This window comes from Eptatretus burgeri, chromosome 13, assembly GCF_056783735.1.
Source record: "Eptatretus burgeri isolate ZD-2024b chromosome 13, Ebu_testis_v1, whole genome shotgun sequence".
NCBI lineage: Eukaryota > Metazoa > Chordata > Myxini > Myxiniformes > Myxinidae > Eptatretus > Eptatretus burgeri.
Genome location: NC_140973.1, coordinates 29,558,635 through 29,585,715, shown reverse-complemented (window position 1 = coordinate 29,585,715; position 27,081 = coordinate 29,558,635). Strand labels below are relative to the sequence as shown.

General features: G+C 42.6%; 2 protein-coding genes across 3 annotated transcripts in view; one reads left to right on the top strand and one right to left on the bottom strand.

Annotated features, from left to right (window-relative positions):
• LOC147014152 (uncharacterized) overlaps positions 1-22,457 on the top strand; it is a 46,761-nt gene extending 24,304 nt beyond the window's left edge. Inside the window, exon 2 of the mRNA XM_085851852.1 lies at positions 18,910-22,457. Coding sequence (XP_085707978.1) covers positions 18,910-20,577 — 1,668 coding nt within the window. The 3' untranslated portion in view covers positions 20,578-22,457. The remainder of the gene's footprint in view (positions 1-18,909) is intronic.
• LOC147014151 (ubiquitin-protein ligase E3A-like) overlaps positions 9,316-27,081 on the bottom strand; it is a 31,913-nt gene continuing 14,147 nt past the window's right edge. The window contains exons 7-8 of one of the 2 annotated variants that reach the window (XM_085851853.1): positions 26,082-26,225; positions 9,316-14,004 (exon numbers count right to left, since the gene is read on the bottom strand). In XM_085851853.1, coding sequence (XP_085707979.1) covers positions 13,884-14,004; positions 26,082-26,225 — 265 coding nt within the window. In that variant the 3' untranslated portion in view covers positions 9,316-13,883. Of the gene's footprint in view, positions 14,005-24,715; positions 25,298-26,081; positions 26,226-27,081 lie in introns of those variants that run through there. The other variant, XM_085851854.1, reaches the window with a different exon arrangement.

The following is a 27,081-nucleotide window of genomic DNA, read 5'->3' as shown; positions in this document are numbered from 1 at the left end:
TCACAGACTCAAGTACATCATATAATGCATGAAATCGCTCCAAGCTCCGAATTTAAAAACTAGAACATTTACAAAAGCGATGTACACAATTCGTAGCTATGCTGAACAGGCATTCAATAATGAGGAAAGTGGGGTGGGGGGGGGGGCGGAGAACTTTATAGTTAGGAAATTGTTGCGGCCTGTTCAAAGTCAATGCATGGTTGAGTAGGCCAAAAAACATGGTGGCTTCAGACCCCAGCAAGGTAACCCAGGATACGCCTCAAGACCCCAGAGAGCAAAGTGGCTGAGGATGCGCCTGATAAAGGATATAATAAAATAAGGGCCGTTAATTATCTTCAAATGGGGTGTTTTAATTAACCCAAACACCAAATTTTCACTCTTGCACTTCCTTGGAGTTCCCTTTGTACGCATGCAATGTTTCAGGCTGCGAGGTTTAATGGTTTTGGAGTTGTGGAGTACACACACACACACACACACACACATAGATTATATATATAAATATATATATGTATATATATATATATATATATATATATATATATATATATATATATATATATATATATATATATATATATATATATTGTTACGGTTGTGGAAATTCGCATTACACCATAAAGGGTCCTCAGGTGATATATATATATATATATATATCGGTAAGTTCATGTGTAGTTAGCCAACACCTGTTGTTTAGAGGGAATACGTGTGATTCATCCAGGCTGCAACGCTTTGAGTTAGCCATTTTTCTTTCTCTATTGTTATTTTGGACCATTAAGCCGTCAACAACTCAAACACCACCACCTTTGCCTCTTCACCTCCACAACTCCATCCCGCAACCATCGCTTCACCGCCATTCCCAAACGACGCCCGCCACCCACCAAACCACCACAGCAAACCCCCCACCACCTTTGCCTTTCTCTTTCCACAACCATCGACCCCACACCACCAGTCAACACCAAACGTCGTGCTGTCCAGGGCCCGTTCGGTAATTGATGCCGAACGCGTCGAGCCGCGGGTACGAATGCATTCCTCTCAGGGAGAAATTCGGATCAGGAAGGGTTCACGCCCCTTTTTCTCTGTCCAATGGGCGAGCGTCGGGCGGTATGGCCACGCCTCCAAGCGCGATGAATGTGGATTCTTCACGGGAGAGAATTCGGATCAAAAGAGGCTCACGCCCCTTTTTGCCACACCAATGACTGAACAGAGGGTGGCGTGGCCCCGCCTCCAATTGCGTTTTGATCCTAATATTTGCATATAGGCTCCCCCTCCGGTCTATAAAGACGCGAGCACAAGGAGATTTGCGGGGCTGGTCGGGGCGAGTGAAGACGCACGGCTGGTCGGGGCAAGTGAAGACGGGAGTTCGGATCGAGTGAAGACGGGCGGCTGGTCGAGTGAAGACGGAGGTCGTCAGAGGTTCCAGTGTGGGGGTCGCTCGTCTCGTTGGTGCCGTCTCATCGCGGGATTCGAGCCAGCCAGCCATTCCCCTTGCTCGACCCTGAGCATCGACAATTCTCCTCTCCCCCATCCACGCTGAGATAGTGCCGGTGGCCCCGTTCCTTCCCCACCCTAACCGTGGTGCTGACCCAACCGTGCTGGCGCGGAGCACGCCGGAGAGGGCTCACCGACCACGCCAGGGGCACGGAGTCGGGGCGCAGCTGCGCGGACATTGCGGCTTGCCCGCCATCGCGTCACGAGGATGCAGGTAAGACCTTTTCGGTGTCGTGGACCTGGCCGCTCCTCCAGGCTCCGCGCACATTTGGTCCACGGACCTGTCTGCCTCCTTGCCTGTGAGGGTGGCTTTCGTTTCCTTTGCTTTTGAATGAATGCTGTGGCGCCGTCCGACAAGTATAATTGTTTAAGTGTTATAAATAAATATAGTCGGTAGTAGTGCTTTTCCTTTTGTTGCATTTTGTCTTGACTGTTATATGTGCATTACTGTATGACTGTGAATACGTGCTTGTCTGTGTGTGTGTAATAAAGTGCTTGCTTGTTGAACTGTTTCCCGTTTCGTTGCATCTTTTTCCCTTATTTGAAATCTCCATCCTGCATCACGTAAGGGATTGGTAGTGGGTTTAAAACACCCTTTAAATAATCTGAACCGTCGAGGTCGACGATAATTCCGCTCGGTTATCCCTGCAGCACGGAACGAGCCGCTTAAGCGGTTCGTGTCCGAAGTCGACCTGCGGCGAGGTACGATCGCCCGGTCGACCACTCGCACAGGTACTTAGGTCGGTCAAATTTGGTGAGCAACCCTATCCTGCGCGGGTGGGCAATTGGCACGATCGTGGTGAGGTTAAACCCCCACCCGTGACTGGCTCCTGGCGGTAGTTCCTGGAGGGTCACGACTGAACTGTCCGTTCCGGTGGGCGACGTGTCGCGATTTGAGTTACGTGGCCGATCGCACGCCGGGCGGGCCAGAATTCGCAACAACAACAAAAAATATATATATATATATATATATATATATATATATATATATATACAGTATATGTATTTCTCCTGATTTAAAAATGTTGTTGTGTAAACTTTATCAACAAGCTCATATTGTATTGGTGTTGTACATACTTTATAGATCTCCATCTATGGTGAGAAACTGTTGAAAGCATTAACAGGGATTCTGTAATCTAACAGAGGGGTTTCACACCTGCTAAGTGTGATGTACTCCACCACATAGCTATTGCAAATCGTGTACTTGTGATCCAGCTCCAATAAATACACCTTTGCGATGAAAGTAAAGCAAACATACCTGGCTTTAAATTGCTAGCCTTTATAGGCAGCCAAGCACCATGGTATTGCAACTTATGTCAAGTCTTCTGTCTGTGATTGCACAGTAATTGCAGTCAGCTCCTGACTCGAATCTGTAATGGCACGTCATCAATATGTACAAGCCACGACAGTACTCCTCCGACCTTGTGACCTCCCCACTGCACCACCCTGTTCTAGATATATCGGCAATTTCAATTGCCAACATAGGGATTGGAGTGACAACTACACCACAGCAAACGGTGAGGCACTTTGTAACTGGGCATCCCAGTCTGATCTCACTCTTCTTTTTGATCATCGTGAACGAGCAACTTTCCACTCAAGCGGCTGGAACACCACTACAAACCCTGATCTGGTGTGGTGGCAGGGCGACAGCATTGCAACACTGACAAGACTGGTTTCACATCGCTTTCCACACTACCACCACAGCCCTGTCCTCATTAAGGGAGCCTCCCTTCTACCACCCCAACACCCTCCCTTCCAGCTAAGGGATGGAATTTCCACAAGGTGGACTGGGATGGCTACAGGGATACGAGAGATGACAAGGCAGCCACACTTCCTCCCCCAGACTCCTTTAGTATTAAGGCATATCCTTCTTTTTGTGATGGGATCAGTGTAGCGTCTAAGTCCTTCATTCCCTGTGGCTGCCACATAACATATATACCAGGCTGGAATCCCGAGTGCAAAGGGTTCTATATGATGCCTTTCACCATGCACCTAATGAGAAGGAAGCTTCTCATGTAGCATCCAAGTTCAAATCTCGATTGGATGAAGTTCACAAGTCATGATGGTGAGAAGCTGTTGAAAACATCAATTTTACCCACTCAAGGTGCAAAGCCATGCAGCTGATCAACCGCCGAACTGTGAGAACAGCAAAACAACCACCCTCCCCTGTTACTCTGGATTAAATTGCCTGCACACTCATAAACAACAGAAAATATCCATCCAGATAAAGCTTTTCTCCCACAATGTCAAGTCAAAACTTCAGGAGATTCGGCACTCACCATCTGTTGATCTTGTTCTCACCAAATAAGTTTGATTGTTTAAACTTGAGACGGCAATTGATAAACTCAAGTGTGGTAAGGTCCCATGCCCAGACAAAATTCATGCTGAACAGCTCATGCATGTAGGCTCTCATCTTCTAGACTGGTCGAGGACCTTCATGTCACACTGCGATGCAATAGCTCAAGTCCCACTTGTCTGGAAGAGAGCTAATGTTGAAGCTGTCCCCAAGCCCAACAAGCCGGAAAACGAACCAAAGAGCTCCCGCCCAATCTCGCTCCTGTCAGCTCCCTTCAAATTGTTTGAAAGGGTCATCCCAAACAGGATAGAGCCACTACTTGAGCAAGTTCTCCTTTATGAACAAGGTTTCAGGAAACGCAGGAATGCAGAAGATCAGGTGCTGGCTGTCAGACCATATTGAGGATGTTTTTGAGGCCAACAAGAAACGTGTTGCACTCATGATTGATCTCTCATCTGCCTATGACACAGTATGGCACAACGGCCTGCTTCTCAAGCTATATAATGCTCTTCAAGACAGATGTATGGTCCAAGTCATCAACGAGATCATCTCCAACCACTGTTTTCGGGTGCTGCTAAACGGACTACTCAGCCCGATCAGGATTTTTAAGAATGTTGTACCCCAAAGGTGTGTTCCTGTTCTGGCATTTTTCAACCTCTATACAGCTGACTTGCCACACACTTCTGGTGTAAAAACGACCTATGCAGATGACTTAGCCATCCTAAAGACCTGTGACCTTTTCAGGGCATAGAACAGGCCTTGTCATGTGATATTTATACAGTGCACAACTATTACCATCAATGGTGACTCCATCTTTATGTGCAGACCACCACCTGCTCAGCTTTTCACTTGAGCAACAAGGACACCAAGCTACTCCAATTCCTTTCACCAACACACCGACCAACCTTGGTATAAAGTTCGACAGGGCCCTTACTTTCCACAAGCATGTTGAGAATGTGGCTAGAAAAATGGCAGCAAGGGTCAACCTGCTAAGCAAACTAGCAGGTCATGACTAGGGAGCAGATTTCATAACCCCACTGGCATCAGTGCATGCTCCAGCAGAGTACAGTGTTTCTGCTTGGGGCAGAAGCATGCACACAAGGAAAGTGGATGTCCAGCTCAATTCTGCCCTCAGCCATCAATGACTGCCTCAGACTGACACCCACCCACCACCTCACTCTGCTCGCTGGCATCTCACCTTACCACCTCAGGCGAGAAGCAGCAACCAGACGTGCTGCATTTAAAGCTTTTGACTCTGAAGTTCATCCCCTCTTCAAGATGCATGAACCACTGCAAACTCAACCACTCGAGTCAGAAACCTTGCAGGAGGGCAGCCCAGTGTTATATCAAGGCTGACAACTCAGAGAGCAGATAACAGTGGCTCCTCTCAAGTGGCAAGCACCAGCCATTCTTACCCATTTCTTAAAAGTCACAATATTTACTCTATCTAAGAAGGCTAAATGTGTCAATAAGGTCATTTTAGACATTTTTATTGTGCATAAAACACTTCAAAGATGATGATGATGTGCTCAACATGACGAACCTGTGACGACTGACGAGGCTCCATGATCGTGCACATCATGTGACACGCAAGTGCTCTGATTGGTCAATATTTAAACAGTAGTGTGTAATTCATGCTTCAACATGGAGAAATAGTCCAACCTTAAAGCTTACAAAACATCTAAACTGGCAGGAATCAAGAGTTAAACTTTTAGTACATCTGCTCTTGTTCTCTCAATACTAATATTTATATTTTAGAACTTCTGACCTCGTAACAAGAACTGAACGATAAATAGTCTCAGGTTGCTATGTAGTCATCAGTTTACTTTTACTTGTGAACCTGTTGGGGTATTTACCTGGCTTTTGGAATCCTTCCACCTTCCCCCCCCCCCCTCCCCCGGTAAGACGCTTCCTCTAAATCAGTCTTGGCTGTTCATACCACTTGTGAAACAAGATGGGTTTTATCATTCTCTAGTTTAAATGACAAGATTCACCTGTCCATTCATGTGAGGTACAACCTATCAGCAATTAAAAAAAATCAAATATGATAATTTCTTGGGCTTCTAGTTAGTGGACAACTTCAGGACACAATTAATAGATTCTGCTGTTGGTCCATTTCTATGAGAGCTATTTCTCTCTGGGATCTGGAATCGGTCTTAACACAGACACCGGTTTTTATGTGAATTGTGTCGCAAACTCTACTTCACATTCATTTTTTTTTTGGGGGGGGGGGGAGGGGGAAGAATATTTTTCTATGCTGTCTTCATCTCTATCAGTCATCCTTCCGAGGTCGGCAAAATGAGTGCCAGCATGTTGGTATACTGTCGGAGTGGCGACCCGTCCAAGATTGTGCCCAATAGCCAAGGAGACTGCTTAAGCAGCACCAACGCTCTGCAGTGTGGTCCCAATGTCTTCTCCTCCTCTTTCATCTCTCCATGTGATGGAGAGTCTCATGCAGGATGTGCTTGACATTTCCTTGAATCTTTTTGGACCACACAACATGTTCTGCTCCTGCGAAATAGGACTTGACAGCTTTAGTCGCATCAATAATTTACACTGCCCTTCACATTCAGCTCCATATTTGTTTTATGTATCAAAAGGTGAATCCCAATGCAAGTCCAATGGACCCATATATAAAGTGGCTCTTCACACTCGTCCTTTCTATGGTGCAATTGTTAAACACCCACAGTCACCACACTAACTCCGATGGAATTTCTGTCAATACCCAGAAACAACTAAGCTCGTTCTCCACAATATAAAAAGTGCCTCATCTACCAAGTGTTCCTTTATGTACAAGATAACATTTGGAGGGTTTCCTTTCCTGGGCTGGCCTGTTGCACAAAGTTGTTTTCCCACAACATTCATAACTATCTGAATGTTATCTGTAATGTTTTGCCTGTTGCTGTGAAGCAGGTTGTATTTTTTTTTTAAACCAGATACTTTAAATTCCTTACTTGTTTGGAATGCAGGAAGAACTGTCCAAAGCCATCTCCACATACACTTCCCATGGTGGTTTTAAGAGGACGGTTTCAGACAGTGCTCAGTATGGACATACTCTCCTGCATTTCTTTTGGCATTCTTAGACAATGTTTTCATTTTTAGACAAGATGGTATCTTGTCTGGCCAGGTGACACATTAGCAGTACTGTTGGACCTGATTGTTTTGCATAGTATCTGCAGGTAGTTAAGTGTCCATTGCCTAGTTGGGGATTTAGAGCAAGCAATCGATTGTTTAGTTTACAATGTTGTCTATGCAATCTATATAAACCCGTGGACATAAATAAAAAATAAATAATATAAAATAAATAAAATAATAAAAAATTGCATAAATAAAAAATAAATTATTTTTGGTGTTCCTCCATTGTCTCCCGCAAGAGAATTCGTGCAAACAAAGGAAATTACACATACAGGGGTGGCCATAAATTAATGGACAGTCCCACTTTTATTATTTCATATGCAGCCTATGGCTGCTAGTTGCACCATTGCTGGAAGCACGGCAGTGCCGACTGCTTCCAGTAAACTGGTACATAGTTTACCGACCTCACAAGGATGACAGGCCGAGTCAATCCACCTGGTGTTATTTAATGACATGACAGAGGCTCAAACTCAAGATTGTAACATGTGAAGCCAGCCACCTTTACCATTAAGCCACCAAGCTTCGGGTACCACTAACAAAACAATTTTTTTTTTGAAACACAAAATGCAGTTCAGAGCAAATATTCAAACTGAAGGCGATTAATCTCAATAAATTTCTCCATCTGCTTGAGAACAGTAAAAAAAATTTAGCACAATTTTTCTGATCAATGGGGTAAAATTCATTCGTGAGTCAATTGTTTTAATGAAAAACATGCGTTTTTACATTCGTATAGTTATTTGGAACAAAAAAACTGTCAGACCAAGCTAATATGTTAAAAATGCTCGTTTTAGGAAAAGACCATTTTTATATGAATCATTTGGTTTTGCTTCAAACAAGCTGAAAGACACTATTTGATGAAAAACACGCTTCTGCATTAGAATAGTGATGTAGAACTAAAAATGGGGTCAGACCAAGCCAATGTGTTGTTAAAAGTGAGAAGTGTTAAACTATCTTTTATTACACTCCAGAAGAAATCCATTAGCATTAGATCTGGAGAATGTGCCACCCAGCCAAGTTTCTCCCGCCACCCAATCTACGCACCTGACAAAGTATCCAAAATATTTCGTAAAGATGTCCAATAATAGGGAGGTACCCAATCTTGCATGAAGATCAAGTCATTGTAGTCATTACGCTGTTAGAACTGTGGTATCACACACGTATTTAGCATTTTGAGACAGTTATTAGCATTTACAATGGCACTGAAAAGATGTGGTCCAAAGACTCCAAGGCTGGAAATTGCATCCCACACTTCAATTCCCAGTTGATTTAGTTGTGTTTCCAAAAATATATGTGGATTCTCAGATACATAATAAATATAATTGTGCCCCTTTACCGATCCGTTTAGTTTGAAACTTGCCTCATCTGACTAAATAATTTTCCTGAAAAGTTGACTATCAAGTTCACACATTTGCCGTCTGTGGTCACCAACATCCTCACGCAATCTATGCAGTTGATGTGGTCAAAATACTTTGTGGCCATGTTGTTTTGAGATCCTTAAGTTGGTAGAGCACCCAATTCTTGACTCAAACACTTTGTACTTATACTTGGACTCCATGTGATTGCAATACTTGCATTTTGAACTGTCCAGTAACTTATGACCACCCCTGAGAATCCACAAGTGTGAGGTCACAGAGGGGTTGGGTCATTTGAGGTCTTTAGATGGCAATTAAATAAGATACCTAGAGAAAGACATTACAGTTATCCCTTAGGAATGCAAACAACAGAGGGAAGAACCATAAGTAAGGATGGGGAAAGAAGACAATTATGTAAAAAGAAAATATTTGGAAGAGAAGCAAAGATGTGATGAAGAGGGAGTATAAATTGCTGATAAGACCTTTTTAAAGCCAGGCCACAAGAGAAGGAAACAGAGAAGAGAGAGGCAGTTGGCAATGACAGACATGGGTGAAAGAATATTACATGCAATGGATAGCGATGAGGAAAGAATAGAAATAGATGATCTTTCACAAGTGTTGACACTGCACAAAAAAAGCAACAAATGTCAAAACTGATCACTGCCATTAAATAAACTGTTAAAAAAAAAAGTTGCCAAGCTCTCATTGGTTAAGTTGGAATTTGCCTCCCCTCGATTCAAGAAAACAAGCAAAGACGAGCTCGTGTGCACGTCTCGTGTGTCTTAAGGAAATACATTGCTAAAAAGGTTCAAGGGATACCACAAGGGTGTCTGTTTTCGTGTGCCAGTTCAAAATGTAATAAAATTCAAGAGATTGGTGGTTCTTCATGATAGTGAACCTTGAATAAGTGATATATCCTCGTTAACTACAGCTACAATTGTCCCCGAGAGAAGAATGGAACTTGTTTAAAGAGCATTTGTTTTTCCATGGATCCAAGGGTATGCAAAAACTGTCCACATTCTGCAGACTATTACCCAAGCAAAGTTACTGCAAATGAATATTTAATTGTAATGAAAGGTTATACAATGAGGTTGACGGTATACACTTACTTCACATTCAGTCGAGCATTCATTTGCTCACGGTAAAACCGGAGACGACAAGATGTAAACAGTTGTAAAAGATAGTCATTCAATTGAAGCTGAAACAATGAATGCAATTTTTCTTGGATAAACAGCAATGGCACAGACTGGGTGAATGTTTGCCTGAATGTTAAGAATAAAATATTTTATGATTCAAAAATGGTGCTTGGATCGACCGAAAACATTAACAAGGTGATTTAACCTCCCTCCCCCCCCCCCCCCAACAATAAACATTTTCTACAAAGACATCCTCACATTCTGTTAACAGATTTAATCATAAATTTTCTGTGCAGGGACATGTTCCCATCAAAATGATCTAAGTGGGTACACGACCGGCCGATGATCATTTTCATCAAGACCAAATGCAACACTGTAGCCTCTTGTTGGGTCATACATCACATCTGGAATATCTGTCACGTACAATCATATAAAGCATTTTCTGCAATGTTTGTACATCAAATAGTACCAAGTAATTTGCTTTACAGTCTCCAAGAAATGATAAAGGGGTTCACAATCTGACAACGATACAAGTTGTAAACCACCCAGATGGTACAGCACCAGTTTCTCAAAAACAGAGTACAGCTTCAATTTCCAGGGGCTTAAAGACAAACATAATTCGTGGAAGATTGAAATATCAAGTGGGCTTTCTAAATTTGTAATTACTTTGGGATGAAAGGTGGTAACGGTGTTACCTATCAAAACAATCTTCTTCGATTTTAAAAGATGATATGCAAATAGTTACAAATGTACACAAGTCAGCAAAATAAGAGGGAAATGACTCAATGGCATGATGGATTTCAAGGGTATATAGAAATTTAGGCAAACAGGCTTGCATAACAGAATTTTGGTTGATAACAGATGTTCTTTTACCTAACACATCCTGATACACTCACAAATATAGACTTGCTTGTGTACACCTGGCTCAACGAATCATTGTGTGTAAATATGGATGGGTGTACTGGAGGGAGATTATCTGGCAAACAATTTGGGACACGCTTTATAAAAGAACACCAAACAACTGCAATGCAGTAAATATTGCCAATAAAAGGTTCAAATCTGACAGGAAGAGGAGGAAGTTTTTCAAAGCTTACGTGTGATGCGATTGCTTTGTTTAAAAAAATAATAGTCGGTGTGGAAAAACTGCGTGCAAAAAGCCTCTCAATCCCAGAGTTTAGCACCAATAAAACATTGGATAGCTTCAATCAATCAGTAGAGTGTGTATTTGTTTTTGTTATTATTATTTTTAGATATTTGATACAATTCAGTCGATAGTTACATTGAGAAAAACTTCAGCACAAAACTATCAAAAGACGTGACAAGTAACCGAAATATGATCTCGATTTATGCACAATGCCACCGAGCAGGTAGAAATTAATATACGCTCGATTACGAAGGACAAATAAGCAAATTGTGATCAAACGATGAAATTTTGCAAGGCATTTAATTTCAGAACGTGATCAAATATGAAACTAACCAACAGGTTTGCGATGTCACCAATAAATCACGACAATTCCAGACGGTGCATTGCATCCGAATGCAGTCAGGAATTATATTCTTGGTACGGGTTCGAACATTTGCGATAAAATAATCGTTGGATATCTCATCATTTCCTCGATCAAATGATTGCTGTGGGTTTTATTTGCAGATTTAGTTCCTCTCCGAGCAAAAAGTTGCTTTAACCCTTTGAACCTTGAGCTCCTTGGACTTTTGGCTCCTCTTCCCTGGGCTCCCTGGAGAGAAATCCAGCCGCTCGGGTTTATAGAGGATTGCATCGTGGCCGGTAAACCAGCCGCTCGGGTATATAGGAGTTTGAATGGTGGCTGGTAAAACGGCTGCCAGGGTTCAAAGGGTTAAAGAACCCAGAGGCAGGCACACACAGCCAAACTTAGAGCAAATCTCTCCTATTGACCTGCAAATATAAAGGTAGGAAAGCAAAATCAGTGCAAACATCAGCACAAAAATAAAAGCAAAACAGAAGAAACTAGAAGGGCACTCTTCGACATTGCCGGATATGCCTCCGCCCACATTCTTAAACATACTTGTACCAAGTCTGATTTAAATCTCTGAACACAGATTCAAAATATTAAATAATTCTAGCTGCCAGACCATGCGTCCGATCAGGTTGAAATATAAAACACATCTTCCCCATAAGTACTAGATAATAACTGTGAAGTTTCACATCGATCAATGAAGCGGTAAAAGAAAAATAATTTTAAAAATATAATTCAATCCAAAATGGCTGCCAGCCCGTGTGACCGTAATTACTCATGAACACCCTAGTATCCCCAATACTTGGGGAACATGTGGGTGAAGTTTCCCCTCGATCTGTCCAGCCGTTCTGGGGAAGATTTTAAAAAGTTTATCCTTCAAAAAAAAATCATAGCTGCCAAACTTGGTGACCTATGACATCACATCATAGGTGAAGAACTTTTTGTTCCTCATGAATAGGCAACCATACCTGTAAAGTTTCGCCTCGACCTGTTCAGGTGTTTTGCAGAAGATTTTTGAAGGCTTTTATGTTAAAAAAAAACTATGACTGCTGATGAAGACCGAAGAGGTCGTAAATCCCCCCCCCCGACCCCACCCCAATACAATTTTACCCACGACGCTCAATTTTTATACGAATTGGGATAAAGCATTTGACGTATGCAATTGTGACGTCAAAACAAAGCAACCTATGACATAAAAAAAAACAAACAAAAAAAAAAACACTTATACCCCTTGAGTACTTGCTATATGCAAAGTTTAATTTTTTTCTCTGGAGCAGTTTCTGAGATACAGAGGTCCAAACTCCAAAGTTTTTCCTTTCTTCCAACATGGCTGCCACACCACATGACCTATGACGTCATAATTATCATTAAAATATTCTGCATGAGTAGTCACACCTATGGTGAAAATTTTGTATCAATCGAATGAGCGGTTGCAGAGAAAACGGAGAACATTTGCACGGACGTACATACGGACAACCCGGAAACATAATGCCTCTGGTGACGACGTCAGTGGAGGCATAACAAACTATAATGAAATCCTGTGAGAAATATAGGAAAGAGATCTGTGAAACATACCAATGAATCAGCATGATCAAGTTAGCTATGAGGATGAAATGTACACCCATGTTCACACAATGCAGCAAAACTTGACATCCATTTCACATGGGTTTGGCTCTGACGACAACCTGGCACAGATTATCTTTCAATTTTGACTGTCTTTATAAACATTTATACACTATAATCACCAAAGGTATTGATAAAGTAAATATTTTGGGCCTTTAATTCATAAATGTTTATTCGACTTCTAATAGGGTGTCACTATCACTAACACTTTGCACGAAATTTTGGGACATATCAGGCATATTATTGTACCATTCCTGTCCTTTAGAGTATGTGCAAGTTAAGTAGTGGCTTGTGGTGTGCTCACTCTGGCCCTTGGGCAGTATTCAAAGACATCCCAAAGTGGTTCCTATCAAATTTAAATCGGGAATGGGGCCGACCACTGCAGGTCAACATAGTCCTCAAACCAATATCGACATGGCATGGAATGGACACCAAGGCCCTCACCCTTTATCGTATTGAAAAGGCAATGCTTAAGCCTATTCCAAAATGACACAATAATACACCTTAAATGCATGCTGCTTTGAAGTGAAGTAAAATCTGCACATTTGAAATAGGCAACTTCATTTTAAAGTCTGGAAGTGCTGTCCCAATACATTTGTACAGTAATTACAGCAATATTGAACATGATGAGAACGATCAACTCGGCAGAAAATTGAAGGGGGAAGAAAAATGCATGTGATTTTTAGGAGCACTATGCAAATGCTTAGCCAAACCAACAATTTCCTTTTCTCGATCAGTAACAAGACTGTTGCAGCCAGAATAGGCTCGAGTAGAAAACGGTTTTGGGTTGGCTGGCCTGTGCTTATAAAATGTACAATGTAAATCAGAGAATAAAAAGTTAGACAAGTTCAGCAGCCACTGAGGATCAAAACTTGCTTTGGCCTTGAGAGCCGTCCTCCTGTTGGTTTAATTTGAGCAGGCGTATTGAGAAGTCCCGAGTGTCTTGGCAATTTGTCTCAGGCGAGTGATGAAAATGGTAATGGAAGTCACGACTTGTTTCCTGAAGAGCTTGAACAACACCGGTAAAGGAGCTGGAGTTGCAGCTCATCTTATTTTTATAATTATACCTGCAAACATTAGATTTGTACCTTTGCAAATGCTCACAAATGCTGATTTAAACGAGCTTAGAAAAAAGGAAGCTGAAGAATGCAATGGATTATTAGTAAATAATGCAAGAAAGGGAAGAAGATGATTGCTAAAGCTCTGGGGGAAAAAAATCCTAAAGTCCGACCAAAAGGGGGGGATTATCCCACACGAGGATAAGAATTCTGGTGGGATAAGCCATTTCCAGAACAGAATTGTGGAGAGCAAAGGTCATGAAGAAAGTGGGATATAGCAAACGGGTCTTGTTGATTGGAGTTCAAAGCATGCCAAAGCCCTTGGCATGTGTGATGGCCTTCAGAAGTCGTTCCTTCAGCTTCTCTTGGGTTGAGTACTCGGGCAGCAGCAGCACATTGAAGCAGGTGTGAGCCGTAGGTAACCTGACGGACAAGTACGACAGTAAAGCAAAACCTGGACGATGAGCTTCCTGCTGTGTGGACAATTTAAAAGAAGACATTTTAGAGAGAAAAGGTCCTCAAAGAGTGGCCATTTGCTCGACCGTTTTGTGAACAGTTCCAACCAGGCACAACATGACACGTTATTACAGAGTTGTTGCTTTGTCTACATTGCAAACAAACAAAACCACATGGCAGCAGACAATAAAATATACCAAGCAGATGTTTTGAATTATTTGATCTCAAATGCCAGATTGCAAATGATGTCAGGAAAGTAAAACGTTTTATTTTTTAAATCGACAAGATCAACAACTATGTGCTAAAAGATGTGTGCGTGTGGTGCAATTTTATTTACAGTGGCTTTAAAAAAAAAATTAACAATTTTTGTTCTCTCCTTTTACTGACAGTGCTCCTATGGTTCTTTGTCCATGCTCTCTCTCTCTCGTTTAAATGCTGAGCGTCAAACAAGGAAGCAGCGTGTACCATTTTTAAAGTGTTTGGTATGACTCAGCCAGGGTATGAACCAACAACCTCCCAGACTAAGAGCAGATGCTCTTACCATTGCAATCTTACTTATGCCACCGAATCAGTTTGTACAAAAGTGAGGTTGTATATGCCACCGAGTATTTTTACATCATGTGAAGATTATTTGTAATAAGTTATGTGTGATTACAATATACAGGGCCAAATCGAGGAACTTGAGAAAAGGTATTGAAAAAGAAAATAAAGGGGTCACCAGACAAGTTGAACCAAATCCAAAAACAATCGATTCAATAAATCATGCAGATATTCCAGTCAGTTCAGCTTAGCAAAACAAAAAGAAGAAGAAAAAGAATTATTATGATTATTTGGAACGATTACTTTTCTGGTGGAGCAGACGGCTATTGATCCACACATACAATTACTTGTACTACTTCACCACACATCAAAACTGGTGAAGTAGCCTCAAATCCTGTAACTCATGATGATGGTGGATATGTGAACACAAAGGAGCTGTATCAATATCAACATATTGTTCCGGCTGTGGAAATTCGCAATACACCATAAAGGGTCCTTAGATCAGTTATGACGCTAAGTTCATGTGTAGTTAGTCCACACCTGTTGTTGTTTAGGGGAAATATGTGCGATTCATCCGGGCTGCGACGCTTTGAGTTAGCCATTTTTCTTTTCTCTATCGTTATTTTGGATCCAACAACCTCAAACCAACCAACGACAACGGCAAAAAAAAGAAACCTGTGCTAGTGCGCGGGTTTGCGCATCCCTCTGCGGTGCCAAGGCTGGCACGAGAAGGGGGCAGGGCAGCTCCCTCCCCATTGGTGGAGGCCCGGCGTGAGGCGGTCGGAGTGGGGGAACGCCCCCCTTCGAGAGCCTTCTGGAAATGCCTCGAAGAGAGGTGGAGCCGCAAACGGGGCGGAGCCCCGCGCGGCGAAGGGCGGAGCCCCGCCTTGCAAAAGGCAAACAGACGCGAGGCTCTCTCTCTCTCTCTCTCTCTCTGATCGTGGCTCATGTTGGCTGTAGCTCTCTCTGAAAAAGGCACCAGCTCTCTCTCCAAAAAGGCTCGGTCTCTCTCCTTGGGTCTCGCTCTCCAAAGCGCTCCCTTCCTCCTCTCTCGTTCCTGCGCTCGTGGCCCGGCACGGCCTGTTGGTGGAGACGCGGACGGGAGGCGCCGCAGTGCGGCCTGTGGTGGACCTGCGCGTCAAGACGAGGGGTGCCGGAGAGGGTTCGCCGGCCGCGTGGGGGCCGGAACCAGGCGCGACCGCGCTGACGGTAGTAGGAGAGGAGGACTCGACGGTCCATGAGGGAAGTCACTTCTTTTCTTTTCTTTTTGGGCTTTTGTATGTGTGTTTGTGGCGCCAGTCTTGCAAAGTAAAACCTGTATAAGTGACTGTGCTGTAAATAATTGCCTTTTATTCGGTCGTAGTGCTTTCCTTTGTTCCTATTTGCCTGCTTTTGTTCCTATTTGCCTGCTTACGTGTGTGAAATAAAAGTGCTTGCTTGTTGAACTGTTTCCAGTTTCACTTCGTCCTTTCCTTTGTTGAATCTCCATCTTGCATCACGTAAGGGATTGATATTGGGTTGAAAACACCCGGTAACCAATCTGAACCATCAAGGTCGACGATAACTCCGCTCGGTTATCCCTGTAGCACGGAACGAGCCGCTTAAGCGGTTCGTGTCTGGAGTCGACCTGTGGCATGGTACAACCCCTCGGTAGGTTACCCGAGCGAGTACTTCGGTATATCGACTTTCGGCGATTCACCCTATTTCGCGCGGGTAGAATGCGGACTGGGTTGTGGTGAGGTTAATCCCCCACCCGTGACTAGCTCCTTGGCGATAGTTCCAGGAGGGTCACGACTGAATTGTCCGTTCCGGTGGGCGACGCGTCGCGATTCGAGTTACGTGGCCGATTGCACGCCGGGCGGGCGAAATTCGTAACAATATGTATCAACTCCAGGTCGCCCACCTTTTGTGGGCGGTATGAGTAAAAGATGTGTAATATGAAAGCGAAATCTTGAACGGTTTTTAAAATATCGCTTTCTCAAGCCAAGTTATTGAGATGGTTGCCATGGCAACAAAATTCAGCCAATCACCGCTGTGATCTGATCAGGTTGAGATAATGTCATGAGGAATAAATACCTACATTATGAAAGCTAAATATTTAACATTTTTTTGAAATATCACATACACAAAAGTACAAGGAGAGATGATTGGTTGGTCAGAGAACGTGTTAATGTCCCCCGTCTCCGACCTTGTCGAAGGAGTGGGGGACAAAAACAACAAAAAAAAAAACATTGATCAACTTCCACAAATGATATTGTTATGGTTGTGGGGGTCAATGGGGGAATTCATGGGAAAATTTAGGATTGAATAGAGTTGTTTGGTCCATGGATGTGTAGGAGACATCTCGATGTAATTAAGTCGGAAAACTGTGAGCTTTAAAAGTGTTACGTGTCACCACACGGGGAGCGGTGCAGTGTTAATTAGACAGGGATGAAGGCCAAGTTCCCCCAGTTTGTGATTGCCCTCTGTGATCTATTCCTATGTTTTTGCATTTCCATGCCAACCATGAAAAAAAGTGCGCTTTTATAAAAACCACAACGATAACAAGCGAGCCAGGCGTGTCAAGCATACAGAGAGGCTCCGCCTTCTCGGGTTTGGCATGAGAAAGCCACGCCCCGGAGGTGGACGGTTGATCAGTGTGATGTCAGAGAGAGAGATGAGGAGGAACGCACGATTGAAGAGTGAGGGACGCACGATTGCGGAGTGAGGGACGCACAATTGCGGAGTGAGGGATGCACAATTGCGGAGTGAGGGATGCACAATTGCGGAGTGAGGGACGCACGTAGTCGAGAGAGAGAACGTAGCTAAGAGATGGCCTGGAAGAACAGGGCTTTATGGCTGGCTTGCCCTTGACGCATGAAGAAGACGGCACGATTCTCGTATTCGCGCTGAGGAAAATTGACTTGCGTACTGAGCAAGGAGCCAGCCATTCACTGTTTTTGGGCACGACCACACGTGCAGGACAAAGCGCCTCGATTCCAAGTTCCACAAAGACCATCTCTGGACCAAGCTAAGTGCCAGGATAAAAGGAGGATTTTCTTTTCTTTCGTTTTCCACTTGTCTGTATGTCGAGGAGCCTCAACTTTAGGATACATTTACTTCACGTTATTACCTTTTAAATTACCCTTTTCAATATTTCTATTGTCATTAAATTGCACGGTTATTTTAAGGTGATGTGTGTATTTGTCGTGGGGTTCGAATATACACCCCCCCCTGTGCATCCATCTGTGCCTCCGTCACTCTGCCAGTGCTGTACCCCACCCCTCCCACGTGCGTTATAATCTCCGAGGATCAACGTGTCCGCTTCCTAAGAAGAACCGCTCGGCTATCTGGGCTGGCTATGTTAACCGCCCGTCACCACAATTTCGGTCAGGGGTGTTTAACCTTAACCGCCAGCAATGCGACAATACTAATGGGTAAGGAGGAGATGGGGAACAAAGCAGATTGGGATACAGGGATCAAAGAGGATGGTGATGAAGACATTAACAATGAGTTGCACTAAAAGTGAAGAAAGCTCTTCCACAAATCTGAGTCAATGGAAGGAAAGCAACTGTGGTTCAGGGCTACAACTTGGCTCTGCTCAATGGACGTGTTAATCCATTGCAATGCTGCACAACAATGTTGCCATCCTCCACAACACGTGTGGCACGAGGATCTCAAAAAGGCTGTCTGAGTGTGTCTACGCACAAACCTGAAAGAGTTCGACACTGCAGGCATGAGGAAGCTGACAATGAGATGGGGGACAAGTGCATTTCACTCAGATTTTTGAAAAATGACCAACAGCACATCTTTGTGGGCCCAGTTTCAAAATGCATCGATTAACCCTCCTACGTACGTAAATGCATGGGCACACACACACACACACACACACACACACACACACACACACACACACACACACACACACACACACACACACACACACACACACACACACACACACACACACACACACACACACACACAGTTCCTTTTTAAATTTTATTTACCACTAGTAAAGCGTCTTGGACGGGCGTCACTGGCAACATATGGTAAAAGACAGATAGCATGAATGTATTTTAAACAATATATTATATCATTTTTATCCATTGATTACACTGAACAACAAATTTCAAAAATTTTTTTTTACTGGAGATGTGTAAAGTGATTAAGACTAATTTGGGTACGCTGATTTCAAAAATCATAACCGTTTTGCTGTATCACGTCAGGATTTTCAGGAACAGAAATATTCCCATTGCCTAGAAGTCAGGATTTCAATGAAATTTACATATGTCTTTAACATGTCTATTTCGTACAATTGTTGTTAACTTGTGTTATATTTCTTTCTTTCAGATAAAGATGAGTAGGCGTTCCTGTACCAATCATCCTGACAACTTCTGTTATGTCTGTGGTCGGTATACCAAAAAAGATCAACAGCGAAGTGTATCTACAGCAGTGAAAATGAAGGCCGCCTACTTTCACTACTTCGGGTGTAAGGTGGGGGACCAAGAACAGAGCTGGGCACCACACATCTGCTGCACAAGCTGTCACACAACCTTGACTCAGTGGTTGGTGGGCAAGCGCGCGAGCATGCCATTTGCGGTGCCCATGATATGGCGTGAGCCGCAGAATCATCATGATGATTGTTATTTCTGCTGCACAAGCATCGCCGGCTTCAACAAGAAGAATAAAGGTCACATCAAGTACGCTGACTGCGTCTCTGCTCGTAAACCTGTGCCTCATGATGACGAGAACCCTGTTCCAACACCTCCAGCTGATCAGAACATAGCTGTAAGCAGTGGTGAAGAGGATGGTGATGATGAACCTTTTGAACCCGACACTCAAGAATCACACCTTCTGAACCAGGGAGACTTAAATGATCTTGTAAGAGATCTCTCGCTGTCAAAGGCGAAGGCAGAGCTGCTTGGATCAAGGCTGCAGCAGTGGAATCTACTTGAACCTAACACCAAGATATCCTTGTTCAGAGCACGTCACAGAGACATGGCTGAGTTCTTTGAGATGGAAGACACGATGACATTCTGCAGTGACATCAACGGTCTGTTGAAAGAACTTGGGTGTGATCACGATCCTGCAGACTGGCGCCTCTTCATCGACTCGGGGAAGAACAGCTTGAAGGCTGTTTTGCTCCACAATGGCAACGAGAAACCATCAGTCCCACTGGCTCACGCGTTCGGCATGACAGAGACCTATGAGACTATGCGGCAGCTGCTTGATTCCATCAAGTACAATGACTTCAACTGGCACATCTGCGGAGACTTGAAAGTGGTGGCGCTGTTGTTAGGGCTGCAGTCAGGCTACACGAAATACATGTGCTTCCTTTGTCTCTGGGATAGCAGAGACGACAAGAATCACTGGACGAAGAAAGATTGGGAAGAGCGAAAAGAGCATGTACCTGGTCGACACAACGTGAAGCATGTCGCCCTTGTCGACCCAGCCAAGGTTTTCCTTCCACCACTCCACATAAAGCTCGGCTTGATGAAAAGTTTTGTACGGGCAATGGATCTGAATGGGCGTGGGTTTTTATACCTCAAGGAAAAGTTTGGCAACACCTTGTCGGAGGCCAAGATCAAGGCTGGTGTCTTTGTTGGACCGCAAATCCGACAGATTATGAAGGACGAAACTTTTCCGACAACTCTAAACCCCAAAGAGCTGGCAGCGTGGAGGAGCTTCAAAGCTGTGACGGACAACTTCTTGGGGAACAAGCGCGCGGACAACTATGAAGAAATAGTGCAGCAGCTGCTGGAGTCCTTCAGGAAACTTGGCTCCAGGATGTCCCTGAAAATCCATTTCCTACACCAGCACCTGAACTTCTTCCCTGACAACTTGGGAGCAGTCTCGGACGAGCACGGCGAGCGATTCCACCAAGAGATTTCACTCATGGAGACGCGTTACCAAGGGCGGCACAACCCGAACATGATGGGCGATTTCTGCTGGTTCCTGCATCGTGAAACTGACACAGAGCAGCACAAACGCAAATCCAAATGCCTAAAGCATTTTTAATTACATTCTAGTGGAGTTTTTCTGTAATTTCTATAATTTTGAAGCATTCATGATGAAATAAATGAATAAATGAATTTTTGTAAATTTCATTGAAATCCTGACTTATAGGCAATGGGAATATTTCTGTTACTGAAAATCCTGACGTGATACAGCAAAACGGTTATGATTTTCGAAATCAGCGTACCCAAATTAGTCTAAATCACTTTACACATCTCCAGTAAAAAATTTTGTTGTTCAGTGTTATCATTCAGGTTTTCCCCTTCGACTGTCCTGCAGTAGCTGCACTTCCTTGACATGACCACGTAGTTTAGTGACTACACAACGTGTACCATTCGTGAGTTCCGGAGGATCCATAGAGCGCATTCAAATTACAGGGCACCCTACTTTAAAGTGATCCAAAAGGCCAGATCAGTTTCGTGTACATATTCATATCTTGTAGATTTTAGCTGGCCTGATCCGTTTCGTCTACATATTCATATCTTGTAGATATGTGTGGAACAAATGTGTGGATGGTGGAACAAATAAAGGGGCGTGCCGAAATATTAATATAGAAGCTGGAAAAAATATTGCCAATTTCATTTTCCCACTCAATACTGTGGTGTCAGAGGGATCCGTTAACACGGACCGTCTGCGCCGGAGGTAAGATCGCCGCAAATTCTGAAAGTGTTTATAGTTTACTTGTTCATGCATTCAATAGTCCAGGCAAAATGAGGTTTGACTGAACAAATTGCAACAGAATTTTCTTTTTAACCACAATGCATTTTGATGGGGGTCCCCAGAACACAATATGAAAAGTCAAAATAATCTTTGTTGCAGAAATGTCAAATTTGCATAAATCCAATATCTCACCATATCTTTGCTCTTGCGTGATATGTCTTGTCTGAGTAACCGAAACAACACATGTATTCTGCTTCAAGATACCTCCACCACCAAAGGTGGATGGAGGTAATGTTTTCACCCATGTCAGTATGTCTGCGACTTGTGAAAAGCAAAGATTTTTCAAGTACATTGGTTGATTTTTGCGTTATTCTGTCTGTTTGTAGGTTGATCGCCGACAGGTCACAATTTTAAACCGATCTTCATGAAACTTCCCCACATAGTAGAGTTCAGCATAATCAAGAAGTCTATTGTTTTTGAGGTCAGGTCAGCAACTGACAAATTTCTAAAATCCTCAATTTTCATCCGATTGACTAGAAATTTCAACAGGATTTGCACATCAGGTCACTGAATTCAACCAATCATTTTTGAGGTCAACCTAGGCCAAAAGGTCATCGGCCAAATTCCTAAAAATTGTCAATTTTCATCACATCGACTTGAAATTTGAAGAGTTGCTGCATATTTGGTCACCGAGTTCAGCCACTAATTATTTGTATTTGTGGGGGTACATGCCATGTTAGTAAACAGTTCCGAAGCAGCTTTTTTTTTGGCATGGCTATGTTCACATTTAGAGTTAGGAGTAATGTGCTTTCTTTTATGGTGTATTAAAAACATTTTTCTAAAAGAAATCTCGCCTTTTTCTCATGCCAACTCATGCGTCTATGTCCGTCTGTTCCCCTTGGTAGAATTCTGGTAGTTTGTACCTGTTACTGAATTTGAGCCTGTGGTGGAGTAACTGCTGAAATCTATCTCTCGGAATTCTTGCCGACATCTTTGTTCGTTGTTCCTTTCACATTTCTCCTTATTCATTCCAATTCTTGCTTTTTCTTTTCTGTTGTCTTTTTTACACTTTCTTTATGTCTTGAAGAAGTGAATTCTTGCAGAAACTTTTCTGTGAGACTCACTTAGCTGCATCTGGATGGGTTTGAGGGTAATGGCTGAAACCTGAACCTTATCCAGGTTCCTTCTGATGACTCAATCTATGCTCTTTACTTATTCGGGTTCTTTCTGACTCCAATGCAGCATTTCGTCTTCCGTTTGATTGAAAAATTTCAAATATCCTCAGACCCCCCCCCCCCACAAACTTTTAACAAGGCCCTGCCCAACGCGTTGGCTCATGCTTTCCTCTGCTGTAAATTCTGTCTTGCAATATTATGAAGTATGCTCAATGTCCTGCATGAAGCAACTGATGACTTTGGGACAGACACTGCATCTCATGTGCATGGCATTCACCTGCCTGTCTTCAGGAAAGTGTGTCCTTGGCTTGTTTGGTTTGTCACCTGTCATTCCATGCCTTGAGCATTTCAACAAGGCCCTTCAGTGATCAGATGTGACGGTCTCTGGAATGCTTTCTGCTGCAGAGGTGGTCAGAAGTAATCTACAAGCGCTTCACTGTGACCAGAATTTTAGTGAAGTCCTCAAAGCAGTGGGACAAAAAAAAAACAAACATTTTAGAAGGGCACTCTTCAACGTCACGACATTACCAGATATTCCTCCGCCCACTTTATTACATCATTATACATACTTTTACCAAGTTTCATATAAATTCCTGAACCCAGATTAAATATATTAAATAACTCGTATAAAAGCCCGTCAAAAATGATGGGTTGGAACTAATTTATTCAAAATATTCAGAGACTGGATGATATGATGTTTTGTAGCAAGAAAAAGCGATTTAAAAAAAAACATTACATGTACAAATGTTACCCTATTTTCTTTATCTTCTGGAACCTTTCATTTCGAGGGTACAGCCTCGTGGGCGTGCCAAAGCCTGAAGCCTAGGCCTAGTCTCAGGTGTGCTTATATCCTTTATTTATGAGACATCGCACGTATATAAATGAACAATCTTTTTACTCTGCACGCGTTGCACATCACGTGAGGCGAATTTCACCTCCCTGCGCCTTGTATTTATTGTTATTTTCTTAAACACTTCTGTACATGGCATTGAGGCCTGGTTGCAAGTCACCGTCTATAATTTCAAAAATAAGAAGTAATTACTCTTTAACGGAAAATGTTTTTTGAGTTTTTTTAATCCTGAAAAAATAGACTGTCGTGAACACACAGTGGTGTTAAAAGATTGGCCTTTAAAACCCTTCTTAAATCGTCCTTTTGAAGGGGGACAGACATCACACAAACAAATACACACACATTGTGTTTTATCTGGTAGATTCTGGCTGCCAGACAATGTAGCCGATCAGCTTGAAATTTAAAACATACATTTCCCCATGACTATTCCATCATAATTGTGAAGTTTCACATCGATTGATGAAGCGGTTCAAGAGAGATAATTTTAAAAAAGATTTTCATTCAATCCAATATGGCTGCCAGACCATGTGATCTATTAATTATTTGTGAACTCTCTGGTATCCCCAAGGCTTTGGGAACATGTCGGTGAAGTTTCTCCTCGACCTGTCAAGCCGTTCTGGAGAAGAGAAATTTTAAAGGTTTATTCTTCAAAATTTTTTTTTATTTTAATCATAGCTGCCAAACCATCCGATCTATGACATCACAAGTGGAGAACTTTTTGGTCCTCATAGCTCGGTGATCATACCTATAAAGGTTTGCCTCAATCTGTTCAGCCATTTTGGAGAAGATTTTTATGTTTAAAAAAAAAAAAAAAAAAAAAAAAAAAAAAAAAAAAAAATCGCTGCCGAACCACTTGACTGATGACTTCCCCCCCCACCCCCATACAATTTAGCCCTAGATGACCTTCAAATTTTTTTTTTATACTGATTGGATCAAGCATTTGATATATGCAATGATATCATAATGAAGCCACCTGTGACAACAACAAAAAATAAAAACACATTTCCCATGGGGAGGACTTGCCATGTGTCACGTTTCAATTTTTCCCATGGAGTGGTTTCAGAGATACAGAGGTCCAAAGTTTTTCCTTAAAAACAAAAAACAAATCCAACATGGCTGCCACACCACATTTCCGATGATGTCATAATTATCATTAAAACATTCTACATGAGCGGTCGCACCTGTGGTGAAAATTTCGTGTCAATCAGATAAGTGGTTGCAGAGAAAACAGAAAGTTAGCACTGACGGACAAACGCAAGTAAGTATGGGACAACCCCAAAACATAATTCTTCCAGCGACTTAGTCAGTGGAGGCATAAACAACGAGCAGTGCCAACTGGAACCCATGACTGTACCACGGAGGCACAAGCTCCCAGAGAAATGACGACACAGAGACACAACAATCCACTGCAAACTTTGCAGAGGAATTCTACAGGATCGATTTATTCAAGGTCACAGACAATGAGTCAGCAAACTTTAAGGAATACTTTATCTCAACCCAGTGCCGGAATAAGCCTCGGCTGGCCCTAAGGCACATTTTGAAATTTTAGAGAATGGCCTGAAAAATTTAAATTACATCTCGGGCTCATGGAAATGGACCCCAGACAAAAGATGAACTGATTCAAGAACAAAATATTTAATACAAAAAAAAGACAAATATTTAATGTGAAAAGAATTTTTGGCCCAAATTTTTGGCTGGCCCGAAGGCACATGCCTTGTCTGCCTAATGGTTAATCCAGCACTGTCTCCACCGACCTGATGAAATAAAGGGGCTTGGGCTTAATAGTGCTCACTGGATCACCTCAGCCGGGAATCATACAGCATAATGCAGAACTGACCGAGAACAGGGAACAGGAAGTTGAGTTTTTCCATGAGCAATTTACTGGGTCTCCTGAGAAGAATATCAGCAGATTTTCATCGGCTTGGTCCCAGAAGTCCACAACACGTTCCCTCAAGTGGAAAGACTTCTTTTCGTCTCCCCAGTGAGTTCACGTGAGGCAGAGCGGTCATTTAGTGCACCAAGACATATTGAGACATGCCTGCGCAACACGATGCCACAACAGCAGCTAAACTACCTAATGGTTTGCCATTTACACCGAAACCGACTGGCAGTACTCAACCTGCAAACCGTTGCTGAGGAATTCATGAAAAGATCAGCTAACACTCACCATCGTGTTTTCGGGAAGTTTTAAGGTTGGTTACGTGTAGAACATGTACGTTTTATTGTCAGAATTTCATTGCCAGATAAATGTGGACAGTTTCAATCAAGAATTCAAAAAGCCTGGCCTAATTTGTATATTGCCAATTCAATTTGAAGTTTGATCACTTCAAATCAGTCACCATTTTGGAGTTTCCATCAAATGAATGAGAATGGCAAAAAAAATTAAAATAAAATAATCATCTTCGAATAGCCACTTCAAAACAATTTTCCCAATAAACGTAGCACAAACAACCATAAAGTGCTCAGAATCATACATTTTCCGGGGCCTAAGAGCCTCGGAGCCCACACCATATTTGGTTCAAGCTATGCAGTTGCATGTCCCCCCACCCCCCCCCCACCACCACCCCACTTCTCAATAGGGATTAATGCCCATGGATATAGATTTTAAAACAAACCAGCAGAAGTGAGAAAATGCTCAAGTTGAACAAAACTGGTTAAACTATTGCCACAGTAAAGAGCAGCTGTCAACAATTTTTGGAAGTTAACTTCCTCGGTGCAAATTCCATCTTCAAATACAGTATTTCCATATAACCTGGATTACAAAACAAAAGTGTTTTACGTCTGCTCCAAGCATCCAAGCAATCTGTTAATAACCAACTTACCTGTCTGAGTCAGGCCCGTTCTTGGCGATGATCATTTTGAGCTTTCCAAGGCCCCCGACGGGTGCTCGATCGGTGCCCGTGGTGAACTGCAACAACAAGCACTTCTGGTCTTCGGTGAACTCATGGACAGTCTCCCAAAATTCTCTACAAAAAGACAAAACGTGTTCAGTGGTCAAACTTCACAGAACAAATTAAAACTCTCCCAAATGATCATGTTATTCTTCGATCTCCAATGCTCGACTAACTGTTCATTAACTTGCTCCCATGTGTGCAATCATCTTGCCCTGTTTATTTGTCTTGTCTTTGCAGCTATCTTCATTTTTAGCTCGCCTGTTCGAAGAACAGAGAGCTATAGCGATATCCACGGCGTGAGCGTCGGCGTGAAAATGTTAAAGTTTTTGGTGCAAGATATTTTTTCCTTTCTATTGTTTTTATCTACCACACTATTTTTTATATGCCCGATATATATATATATATATATATATATATATATATATATATATATATATATATATATATATATATATATATATATATATATATATATATATATATATATATATATATATATATATATCTGGGCGTATTATGTGATACCAGTCGTCCGTCCATCCGTTCCTGTTTGCACTCTAACTCCCAAAGTTTTCAACTTTCACGTTTCATATTTGGTACATAGGTACAGACTGTGGAGACGGTGTGTCATGACATACGTTCGTCATCTAAAGTGGTTGCCATGGCAGCCAGGATGCTGTTTTCCATCCGTTCCTGTCCGCACTCAAACTCCCAAAGTTTTCAACTTTCACGTTTCATATTTGGTACATAGGTACAGACTGTGGAGAGGGTGTCGCGACATACATTCGTCATCTAAAGTGGTTGCCATGGCAACCAGGATGCTGTTTTCCATGTAGTAGCACAATTCTGTATATACCTTCTTGTTCGGGCATATATTGTGCTCACTTGCACTCTTGTTACTGATTACAATATACAAATACATATATTG